At 35.2% G+C, this 12060-nt stretch overlaps 2 protein-coding genes across 2 annotated transcripts; one reads left to right on the forward strand and one right to left on the reverse strand.

The window, feature by feature from the left end:
* Positions 1 to 1167: 1167 nt before the first annotated feature.
* On the forward strand, positions 1168 to 2136 carry LOC132854943 (trace amine-associated receptor 3-like). The gene has a single exon (XM_060883619.1). It carries the CDS (start codon positions 1168 to 1170, stop codon positions 2134 to 2136), a length of 969 nt encoding a protein of 322 aa, XP_060739602.1.
* A 3620-nt stretch (positions 2137 to 5756) lies between these two features.
* LOC132854873 (trace amine-associated receptor 3-like) lies at positions 5757 to 6794 on the reverse strand. The gene has a single exon (XM_060883518.1). The coding sequence runs from the start codon at positions 6789 to 6791 to the stop codon at positions 5757 to 5759; it is 1035 nt and encodes a 344-aa protein (XP_060739501.1). The 5' UTR covers positions 6792 to 6794.
* Positions 6795 to 12060: the final 5266 nt, after the last annotated feature.

Consider the following 12060-nt stretch of genomic DNA (forward strand, 5'->3'; position numbering starts at 1 on the left):
CTGATAACAAGATGTCTGAGAGGATTCTTAAGGTGCAGGAACCTTATGTTCACCACCTTTCTACTGTAGATAGCAAAGACGCTAATGCAAGCTAAACTGACAGAATTTCTCACGTGATATTTTTAGCGTTTCAGGAACTGTTTTAGTGTTTAACAAACTGTCAGCGGACGCGGGGGTAAAAACAGACCCAAATGCAGGATAGCGTAAAAATAAAACAGATTTATTAAATAAAAACATGAAACAGGGACACAGACTAGGACATACAACATAAGACGACAACATGGCACGGTTAAATACACGTGACAATCAACACATAAGAAACAGGTGTGCAGAGGCAAAAGATACTCCACCATGAAAATCAAAATCAACAAAAATATCAGTGGGGCAAAACACGGGCCTGCAACACCCCCCGCGGACAGGAAGTGGGGTGGCGTCCTCCACCGGTTAAATACACGTGACAATCAACACATAAGAAACAGATGTGCAGAGGCAGGAAGGAAGAGACAAGGGCGGGGCAGACACGTGACACAGAACATAAACAGATGCACGTGGTCAAAGTTCGGGTCCTGACACAAACACTCTGTAGAATTATTTACCACTTATCTGGGTCTGGCAATCAGGAGGCTGTACAATACAGTACAGTAAATAAAGTATTAAATAAACTTGGTCACTTTGTATTGTTCTGTCCTGGAGTCTAATATATATAGTAGATCAATTTAATTGAGTGATAGCTATGCTTGAAAGCAAATAGTGCTCATAATTTTTTGCTATTTTAATCTTCCATTACAGTTTATTTAGCTCCTTATGAGAGATGGATGTATCTGTGAGAACCCTCAGTTAAGAAGAGCATCTTCTGCAACATGCCACAGTGCTGAGTGCTGGAATGTGGAATGTGGCTGGAGTGTTACAACCACACTACCTTTCACAAATGAAAAACTATTTTTTGTATTGGGTTTTGCTTATTTCAGATAGTGGTGTCTAACTAGCAGCCACACGTGAGCACTGTGTTCATGGTGAATACTAAACAAAAAATAGCACGTTATTCTAAAATTAGACTTCATGGTGATGTAAATCCCTCTATACACCCCTTAGCAACCTCAGATGTATGATGGTGTGGATAAATAGAGCCTTACATCAATCTGAGACACAGAACAGGATTCTGAATTCATGGATGATTACACCAAGACTGTCTTTGCTGATTTGGATTATCAGTGTGTCACATTGTGGAACAAAAACTGCTCTTGGAACGTCCAATTATTCCATTTGAATCTCAGCAATTTCTTTGTATTATTAATTTTTTCTGTGGGTTCTCTGCTTACCGTTAGTGCAAACATGGTAGTAATCGTGTCTATAATTATTAACAAACAGCTTCACACAGCAACTAATTTTATCATCCTGTCTTTGGCCATGTCTGATTTCTTAGTAGGAGGATTAATGATGCCGTTACAGTGTGCTATGTTTGTTGATGTTTGTTTATACCACACAAGAAGTATCTGTCCTGTTTATAACTTTATCAGCACTATATTGGGCAGTGTTTCACTCTACAATGTTGTGCTGATTGCAATAGATCGATACTTTGCCTTGTGCCACCCTTTCGTTTATGTTGCAAAAATGTCCTTGAGAGTGGTGCTGAAGTGTGTGGGTTTTGTATGGTTATTATCCCTTATTTATAATCTCTCAATAATGTTCATTGGCAGTTCAGAACAAGGCCAGACAAAAGTGATCTGCTTCCAAACATGTGCTATTCCAGTCAACAACACTTGGGGTCTTACTGACTTTATATTCAGTTTTATTATTCCATGTTTATTGATCGTAATCTTGTATCTTAGGGTTCTAACAGTTGCCCTGAGACATGCAAAAGTTATTTCTGATGCTGCAAAACCTGGAATAAACCGGAGGAAATCAGAGCTCAAAGCCACAAAAACTTTAGGCACTGTTGTGTTTGTGTATTTGCTGTGCTGGATCCCATTGTATGTATTTTTATTGAATATTGAGAATGTTCCGGAATCTAATGTTATTCTAAATTATTTAATGTGGCTGTTTTCCAGTAACAGCTTTATAAACCCTATTATATATGCAATATCGTATCCCTGGTTTAAAAAATCACTGAGCTTTTGTGCATTATTTAGAAAATAGTCAACATTGTGTGTGCAGTTAAATAATCAATAGTGTGAAATAAACCAGAAAAAAAATATCCAGATAAAAGAAGATTTTTTTTTTAAATAGTGGTTTAAGTCGTGGCCTCAGCACAAATGAGTTATGAGATTGTAAAAAATACATTTTGAAAACTGAAACACCCCTTTTTAATCTGCAACCTAGTGTAGCATGCTGGGATCAAAACCTGTCAAATCCTGTAAGCTCAGTGACATTTCAGTAAATTTCTATACAAATCCAGTAGATAAAATTGTATTACTCAGAGAGAAAATGCTTTTGAATCACCAACTCAAAATGTATGTCAGATAAATATGTAGCTATATTAATGATGCAAAATACTTTTTATAAATAAACAACAGGTCAGTGCAGGCTCTTAACCACCCTCATAAATCGTATGAGTCAAATTTAAGCTTATTTTTACTGACACAAATTTAATAGCTGGAATGTCCATTGTGCTTTTATTATTCTTATTCCTCTACTGTCCATCATTACGCATTTCACCACTATTCTGTTACTCTATCGTCATTACGCTGTATTCTGTATTTTACTTTTATCACATAGATATAAATAACAAAGTAAGGCAATTAACTAAATAAACAGCCATTCATGTTTTTCTTTAAAGTGATGTCATGCCCATGATAATGCTAATCCTAAGTAAAATTGGATGAATTGGGTGGGATAAGAGAGTAAAAAATAAAATGTTGAGATCACCTTTTTAAATGTTTGAGACTTTGCAATTATATGAAAGATATTAAAAATGTTCAGGAATGATAATCCTATATTGACTTTTACAATCTAATATTCAAACTCAAATCCTGATACGTTTAAAGAAACACTATTCCACTAGGGATGCACCAAAATGAAAATTCTTGGCCGAAACCGAAAACCGAAAAAGAGGAAAGCAAGGCCGAAAACCGAAACACCGAAAGAAATTATGCCAATTATTATTACCATTGCATTTATGGCTATGACTGTGTACTAATCTTACTAAAATCAAGGCATTTCAATTGCATAAATTATTATTAAAGTTTCAAAGAATAAATCAATTACAAATTCATTCATTCATTCATTCATCTTCTACCGCTTATCCGAACTACCTCGGATCACGGGGAGCCTGTGCCTATCTCAGGCGTCATCGGGCATCAAGGCAGGATACACCCTGGACGGAGTGCCAACCCATCGCAGGGCACACACGCACACCCGCTCTCATTCACTCACGCAATCACACACTATGGACAATTTACCAGAGATGCCAATCAACCTACCATGCATGTCTTTGGACCGGGGGAAGAAACCGGAGTACCCGGAGGAAACCCCCGAGGCACGGGGAGAACATGCAAACTCCACACACACAAGGCGGAGGCGGGAATCGAACCCCCAACCCTAAGCCACCGTGCCCCCCGGCTTAGTGTTATAATAAACCTAATTAAAATTTAAGTAGCAGATATATTATAAAAAAATCACTATTTAAAAAAATTAAATGAATAAATAAAAATTATATATATATATATATATATATATATATATATATACATACGTATATATATATATATACATATACAGTGATACCTCGAGATACGAGTTTAATTCGTTCCGTGACCTTGCTCGTATCTCAAATTGCTCGTATCTCAAAACAATTTTCCCCGTTTAAATGAATTGAAATCCCATTAATCCGTTCCAGCTCGCAAAATTCCACTCCAGTTGTTTTGTTTATGTGTTTTGAATATGAAAAATGTACAGTACTGTATTTATAAATGACAAATATTGTATAAAAACATACAGTAATAAAAGAGAATGTTAAAAAAATAAACTGGTTTTACTTTACGGAAGATGCGCACGGAGGTTGAGGGAGGAGTAAACAGGCGGAGGAGTTAGGAGGAATTACACTTACTTCGTTCACTTTCGTTCACTTACTCGCACTCTTAATGCTACTTTACACTTAAATGGAACTTAACTAAACTTCATTTAGAGCGCGGAGAGCAGCAACCAGAAAATAGAATAGACCCCGTATAACCATTAATCATGCATAGTTAAAAATAGGAAAGGAAAATAATAAATGAATAAATGGATAAATAAATAATTAAATAATTAGAGAGGGAGAGAGAGAGAGAGAAAAATATGTGGAAATTTATGACGTAAACTGGTACAACGAACACAGGTTCCGGCATGGTGGAGTCGGGGTTGGAGGAGGGAGTTTAGATCACAGCAGCAGCGACGCGCTAGAAAGCGGCTCAATGAATGTGAATGTTCTGGTAATATGGATGTCGTAACGGGATTGGTGCGCGTCGTGGACAGCTGATTAACAGCTGATGCGCGCTTGACGTGGCCTGCCAGAACTAACGCGATGCTTGATTTCTCTTAACTTAACTGAACTTAATTGCTATAATTTCTGTTTTCTTTACATTAATTTTGCTTAATTTTCTTCATCGCTTTTCTCTTCACTTGTTTTTGCTTTTTTTGTCACTCTTTCCTCACTAACATCTGCCGGTCATTGTAATAAAAACCTGTCCGGTCGGCATATCAGATGCAGTGTAGTCGCACAAGTTCAATTTTTTTAACGGATCCAACGCTTAAAATGGATCCGAAAATTACGGATTCGCAGATGGTCGGCACCTCACGCAGCGCCTTTGCGACTCTCCATAGGAACTGAATGACTTCCTGTTTATCGGCCGTCGTTTGACGTGGGCAGTGTAGGCAGCTTTAACCGAGTGAGACGCGGGAAGCTGAGGCGGGGGAAACAGAGCACACGTGGTTGTTTGGGATCTTTGTTTCGGCGGCGGCTCGGATGCTCGTATCTCAAAAATTTGCTCGTATCTCAAGCCAAAAATATGGTCGAATCACAGCTCGTATCTCAAAAAATTGTCAAATGTCAAAGCACTCGTAGATCGAGGTATATATATATAGATTCAGTCTAAAATACCAGCCTTTATAGAGGTGCATTTATTTTTTTAACACATTTTTTTTGTTTTGAAAATGTGAAATTAATGAAATGTTCTGCACTAAAATATACCAAAACAAAATGTAAACTATGTAATAGTACTGCAGCACTGCAAGGGTTTAATTAATTAGAAGGGGAACCTGCTATAATATTTTGTGTTTCAGACCTGCAAATTAGAAGTTAATAATGATTATGCTGAATTTATTTCCCCAGATTTTCACCAAATATCAACGTTGGTCAGTATCATTTTCCGAATAGCATAACAACAAAAATATTAAAATAGCCTTGAACTAATCACTGTGTACTTGAAATGACATCACTGTAATACAAAGATATTTCACAACAGTCCCTTTTGTATCTGTGCTCATGCCGATGAAATAGCCACAGCACACTGCAGTTTTCAGCACTTTAATTTGTAAAGGATCTATTTTGATCATGCCATTTCCTCTTTTTTTAATTTCACTTCCTCTGCTTGAATACTATTTAAATTGTTTCCTGTAAATGTTTACACCTGCCCCTGAAACCACTAGAAATTATTTGTTCATATCATGTCTGTGAAATTCAAAACAATATGAATTATAATTATGAAAACCAACCAAAACCTTATCCTTGTTATAAATATCAAAATAACATTTAATGCGAATAACAATTTTGCCAAGTAGTATCACTGAAGCACTAAATTGTTTGAGCTTTTAAAGCAGAACAGGTGTCTTACAATAATGATCTTAAATGCTTTTTTAAAACATGGATAGAAAAATCCATAGATCAGAGGGTTAAACATGGAATTACTGTAACCAAACCAATCCAGCATATCGAAAACATCGAGAGGGGTTGAAAAGTTGAGAAATGGATCAATAACAGTGGCGAGAAAAAAAGGTAGCCAGCACAACAGGAAAACACCCATGACGATGCCCAGAGTTTTAGCTGCTTTTCTCTCTCTCTGTTCTGATACTTGTTTTTTTTTCTCACCAGATTTATGTGCAACAGTCCTGTCAGAAATTAATCTCACCTGTTTTCTTGCAACATGAAAAATTTTAAGGTACAAGCAGGTCATTATAGCTCCAGGAATATAGAAGTTAAGAAGTGGAGCGATAATACCCCATTCTTGATTAAAAGTCAAAACACAGTTTCCAGAACACATGTTTAGCATTTGCTCATCCAGACCAGCAATGTTAATTTTGGATAACACAATTCCAAAGCTATACATGCAAGAAAATATCCAAACAACAGCAATACACACTAAAGCATTTCCATTTGTCACCTTCATCTTATAACACAGGGGGTCAGTAATGGCCATGTACCTGTCCACAGAAACCAAACACAGGTGCAGAATGGAGGCAATACTTAGTATCATGTCTAAACTGGAATGGATTTGGCAAAACAGATCTCCCAGGAACCAGCAGCCTTCCACCCATCGCACCATACTGAAAGGCATGACCAGAAAGCCCATCATAAAGTCCACGTAGGCCAAGGATAGGATGATGAAGTTAGTCGGTGAATGCAGCTGTTTAAAATGTGAAATTGTGATAATGACCAACAGATTCCCAAAAACAGTCATAAGGATAGCAGTTAGTGTTAAAAAATACATGGCCACTCTAATGATAAAGAAGCGTTTTCTTTTAAAGCAGGCGTCAGGCTGGTGTGGGAAGCAGAGCAGCAAAACGTCCACATCAGTGTTATTCATGAATAGTGTGTCCATCCAAACAAATTGACAAATGTGCTTTACAAGTAAAAATCTACTCAATTATATAAATGTCAACAATTTGTAAATTTTTAAATAAATAAATATATAAACTAGAAATAAAACAACACTTTAAATCTATATCTTGTAAATGTCCTTTGCATGCCCACAAAGAGCAGAGACTGCTTCATGCTAACTTATATATGTTGGTCTTTAAAAGACAGCCAATAGAAATGCTTCAATATGACATCATGATATCTGCATGAAGGCCCTGTTGTTATTGGTGAAGGTTTGTTTGTAATTGGTTAGCAGTTCTAGCTAGCAACAAAACATGAAGGATGTTGCCTGCTTTGAGACCTTAGGTATTGGCTGTACATTCTGGATAAATGTGTGACTGGACCAGTGTTCGGTGGCTTTGTCACACATTTGACACAGCATACATGTGCAGCCAGTTATGGTGATAACTTTCACTTTGCATTGTGAATTATGTATAGATATTAATAGGAAATTCTATCAGAAATCCTGTCAGATTAGATTAGATAGTGTTAGTCTTGTGAATAATGTATAGGTATTAATTGGAAATCCTGTCAGATTAGCTTAGTTTAGCTAGTGTTAGCAGTGTGAAATATGTGGAGATATTAATAGGAAATCCTGTCAGATTAGTTTAGCTTGTGTTAGCAGTGAGAATTCATTCATTCATTCATCTTCTACTGCTTATCCGAACTACGTCGGGCATCATTGGGCATCAAGGCAGGATACACCCTGGATGGAGTGCCAACCCATTGCAGGGCACACACACACACTCATTCACTCACACACTACGGACAATTTTCCAGAGATGCCAATCAACCTACCATGCATGTCTTTGGACCGGGGGAGGAAACCGGAGTACCTGGAGGAAACCCCCGAGGCATGGGGAGAACATGCAAACTCCACACACACAAGGCGGAGGCCCCAACCCTGGAGGTGTGATGCAAACGTGCTAACCACTAAGCCACGGTGCCCCCTGCAGTGTGAATTATGTGTAGGTATTAATAGGAAATCCTGCCAGAAATCCTGTCAGATTAATTTAACTACTGTTAGCAGTGTGAAATATTTATAGGTATTAATAGGAAATCCTGTGAGATTAGCTTAACTAGTGTTAGCAGTGTGAATTAGGTATAGGTATTAATAGGGAATCCTGTCAGATTAGTTTAGGTAGTGTTAGCAGTGTGAATTATGTATAGGTATTGAAAGGAAATAATGTCAGATTATCTTAGTATAGCTAATGTTAGCAGTGTGAAATATGTATAGGTAATAATAGGAAATCCTGTCAGATTAGCTTAGCTAGTGTTTTCTGTGTGAATTATGTATAGGTATTAATAGGAAATCGTGTCAGAAATCTTGTCAGATTAATTTAGCTACTGATAGCAGTGTGAAATTTGTATAGGAATTAATAGGAAATCCTGTCAGATTAGCTTAGTATAGCTAAAGTTAGCAGTGTGAAATATGTATAGGTATTAATAGGAAATCCTGTGAGATTAGCTTAACTAGTGTTAGCAGTGTGAATTAGGTATAGGTATTAATAGGAAATGCTGTCAGAAATCCTGTCAGATTAATTTAACTACTGTTAACAGTGTGAAATATTTATTGGTATTAATAGGAAATTCTGTCAGATTAGTCTAGCTAGTGTTAGCAGTGTGAATTATGTATAGGTATTAATAGGGAATCCTGTCAGATTAGTTTAGGTAGTGTTAGCAGTGTGAATTATGTATAGGTATTGAAAGGAAATAATGTCAGATTATCTTAGTATAGCTAATGTTAGCAGTGTGAAATATGTATACGTAATAATAGGAAATCCTGTCAGATAAGCTTAGCTAGTGTTTTCTGTGTGAATTATGTATAGGTATTAATAGGAAATCGTGTCAGAAATCTTGTCAGATTAATTTAGCTACTGATAGCAGTGTGAAATTTGTATAGGAATTAATAGGAAATCCTGTCAGATTAGCTTAGTATGACTAGTGTTGGCAGTGTGAAATATGTATAGGTATTAATAGGAAATCCTGTCAAATTAGCTTTGTATGGCTAGTGTTAGCAGTGTAAATTATGTATAGGTATTAATAAGAAATCCTGCCAGTTAAGTTTAGCTTCTGTTAGCAGTGTCAATTATGTATAGGTATTTATAGGAAATCCTGTCAGATTAGCTTAGTATAGCTAATGTTAGCAGTGTGAAATATGTATAGGTATTAATAGGAAATCCTGTCAGATTAATTTAGCTTGTGTTAGCAGTGTGAATTATGTATAGGTACTAATAGGAAATCCTGTCAGATTAGCTTAGTATGGCTAGTGTTACCAATGTGAAATATGTATAGGTATTAATAGGAAATCCTGTCAGATTAATTTAGCTTGTGTTAGCAGTGTGAATTATGTATAGGTACTGTATTAATAGGAAATCCTGTCAGATTAGCTTAGTATGGCTAGTGTTACCAGTGTGAAATATGTATAGGTATTAATAGGAAATCCTGTCATATTAATTTAGCTTATGTTAGCAGTGTGAATTATGTATAGGTATTAATAGGAAATCCTGTCAGGTTAATTTAGCTACTGTTAGCAGTGTGAAATATTTATAGGTATTAATAGGAAATTCTGTCAGATTAGTCTAGCTAGTTTTAGCAGTTTGAATTTTGTATAAGTATTCATGGGAAATCCTGTCAGATTAGCTTTGTATGACACAATTTAATAATGACAATTTCTGAAACAAATAAACCATATAATACTGTAGCACAGAAATGGCTTAATTATTTAGAAGGGGACCTGCAAAAATCTTTTTCGTACAAACCTGAAGATTATCAGATAATTACAATCAGGCTAAATTTTTTAAAAAAAAATTTCTTTTGATTTTGAAAAATAGTTTTTTTTTATACTGTATTTATTTAAAGATATAAAGTTTTGAAATTGTTATTTGAATAGCATAATAAGGATTATATTACAAGGCTTTATACACTGTTATAACATCAGTCTAATATACATTTTTTTATAAAGTCTCCTTATGGATTTAAATCTTTGAAGAATCATCCCAGTACACGTATTTTTGATCATGCCATTTTTGTTTTCTTATTTTAACTTCCTCTGCTTTTTTCATTAAATGTTTTAAATCTGCTCATAAAATCATACACAAATTATTTTTTATAATATGTGCATGAAATTCAAAAACAGTATCAAACTGGTATGAATTATGAATATGAAGATCAAATTAAAATTAAGGTTATCAGTATCATTTTATGCAAATAACAATTTTGCCAAGTAGAATCACTGAAGCACTAAGTTAAGCTTTTCAAGCAGAAAAGGTGTCTTACAATAATTATCTTAAATGCTTTTTAAAACATGGATAGAAAAATCCATAGATCAGAGGGTTAAACATGGAATTACTGTAACCAAACCAATCCAGCATATCGAAAACATCGGTTTTGAGAAATGGATCAATAACAGTGGCGAGAAAAAAACTGGACTGGTGTTCGGTGGCTTTGTCACACATTTCACTCAGCATACAGTACATGTGCAGCCAGTTATGGTGATCACTTTCATGCTGTTAAGTGTTTATTTAATTATCATGTGCTTTGTTTTGATTCATGTTTCATTTTCTCATGTCCTATCATGCGCTGTCTTCCTCGTGTTGCTTGAGAAAGTCTCAACTGTTTAAACTTTGTCCTTTGATTGACCCCCTCCCCCCGAAAACTCACAGGAAATCAGTCACTCACAGATCTATCTATCAGTGCTAGACATCGAAAAATCTATTATTATTCACTAACAAGTTATTATTATTTTCATCACTATTTTCTTTTTTCAATCACTACATGCGCTGAAATCGGAAAACATTTCCGATGAGCGCGCTGAGACGCGTTTTTTCCTTGTGTGGTATTTTCACATACTGTAAGATCCTGAGTGTAAATGTATTTTATCATCTCAATTGGTTTCACTTATTTATTTTTATTTTCGTGTCGGTGAGAGTTGGACATTCTTGCTGTTCAGAGTCGGTTATCTTGATGAGGTAAGATTTTCTTATGTCGAATTAGCAAGTTTAGGCTAACGGGCCAGTGTTAGCAGTGAAGGCTACAATCATCTAATCCTGTCAGATTAGTATAGCTAGTGTTAGCAATGTGAATTATGTATAGGTATTAATATGTAAATCCTCTCAGATTAGCTTAGTATGGCTAGTGTTAGCAGTGTGATATATGTATAGGTATTGATAGGAAATCCTGTCAGAAATTGTGTCAGATTAGTTTAGCTACTGTTAGCAGTGTGAAATATTTATAGGTATTAATAGGAAATTCTGTCAGATTAGTCTAGCTAGTGTTAGCAGTGTGAATTTTGTATAGGTATTCATGGGAAATCCTGTCAGATTAGCTTTGTATGGCTAGTGTTAACAGTGTGAATTATGTATAGGTATTAATAGGAAATCCTGTCAGAAATCCTGTCAGATTAATTTAGATACTGTTAGCAGTGTGAATTATGTACTGTATAGGTATTAATAGGAAATCCTGTTAGATTAGTTTAGTATAGCTACTGTAATGGTAGCAGTGTGAAATATATATATATATATATATATATATATATATATACATATATATATATATATATATATACCTATATATATATATATATATAGGTATATATATATAGGTATTAATAGGAAATCCTGTCAGATTAGTTTAGCTAGTGTTAGTAGTGTGGAATATGTATAGGTATTAATAGGAAATCCTGTCAGATTAGTTTAGATAGTGTTAGCAGTGTAAATTATGTATAGGTATTAATAAGAAATCCTGTCAGATTAGTTTAGATAGTGTTAGTAGTGTGAATTATGTATAGGTATTAATATGGAAATCCTGTCAGAAATCCTGTCAGATTAATTTAGATACTGTTAGCAGTGTGAAATATTTATAGGTATTAATAGGAAATTCTGTCAAATTAGTCTAGCTAGTGTTAGCAGTGTGAATTTTGTATAGGTATTCATGGGAAATCCTGTCAGATTAGCTTTGTATGGCTAGCATTAGCAGTGTGAATTATGTATAGGTATTGATACGAAATCATATCAGAAATCCTGTCAGATTAGTGTTAGCAGTGTGACTATGTAGGTATTAATAGGAAATCCTGTCAGAAATCTTTTCAGGTTAGCTTGCATGGTAATTAGTATTAGCAGTGAGCTTTGCAAGCTTTTATGTTAGCTTAATCTTAAAAGGACTTTAATCTTGTCAGAAATTCTGTTAGGTTAGCTTTCTATAGCAGTGTGAATTAGATAGATATATGAGAT

The sequence above is a fragment of the Tachysurus vachellii genome, chromosome 12 (assembly GCF_030014155.1).
Source record: "Tachysurus vachellii isolate PV-2020 chromosome 12, HZAU_Pvac_v1, whole genome shotgun sequence".
In the NCBI taxonomy this organism is placed as follows: Eukaryota; Metazoa; Chordata; class Actinopteri; order Siluriformes; family Bagridae; genus Tachysurus; species Tachysurus vachellii.

Coding starts and splice junctions, on each gene's coding strand:
- LOC132854943 (XM_060883619.1), top strand. CDS start 1,168: ATGGATGATTACACCAAGACTGTCTTTGCTGATTTGGATTATCAGTGT.
- LOC132854873 (XM_060883518.1), bottom strand. CDS start 6,791: ATGGACACACTATTCATGAATAACACTGATGTGGACGTTTTGCTGCTC.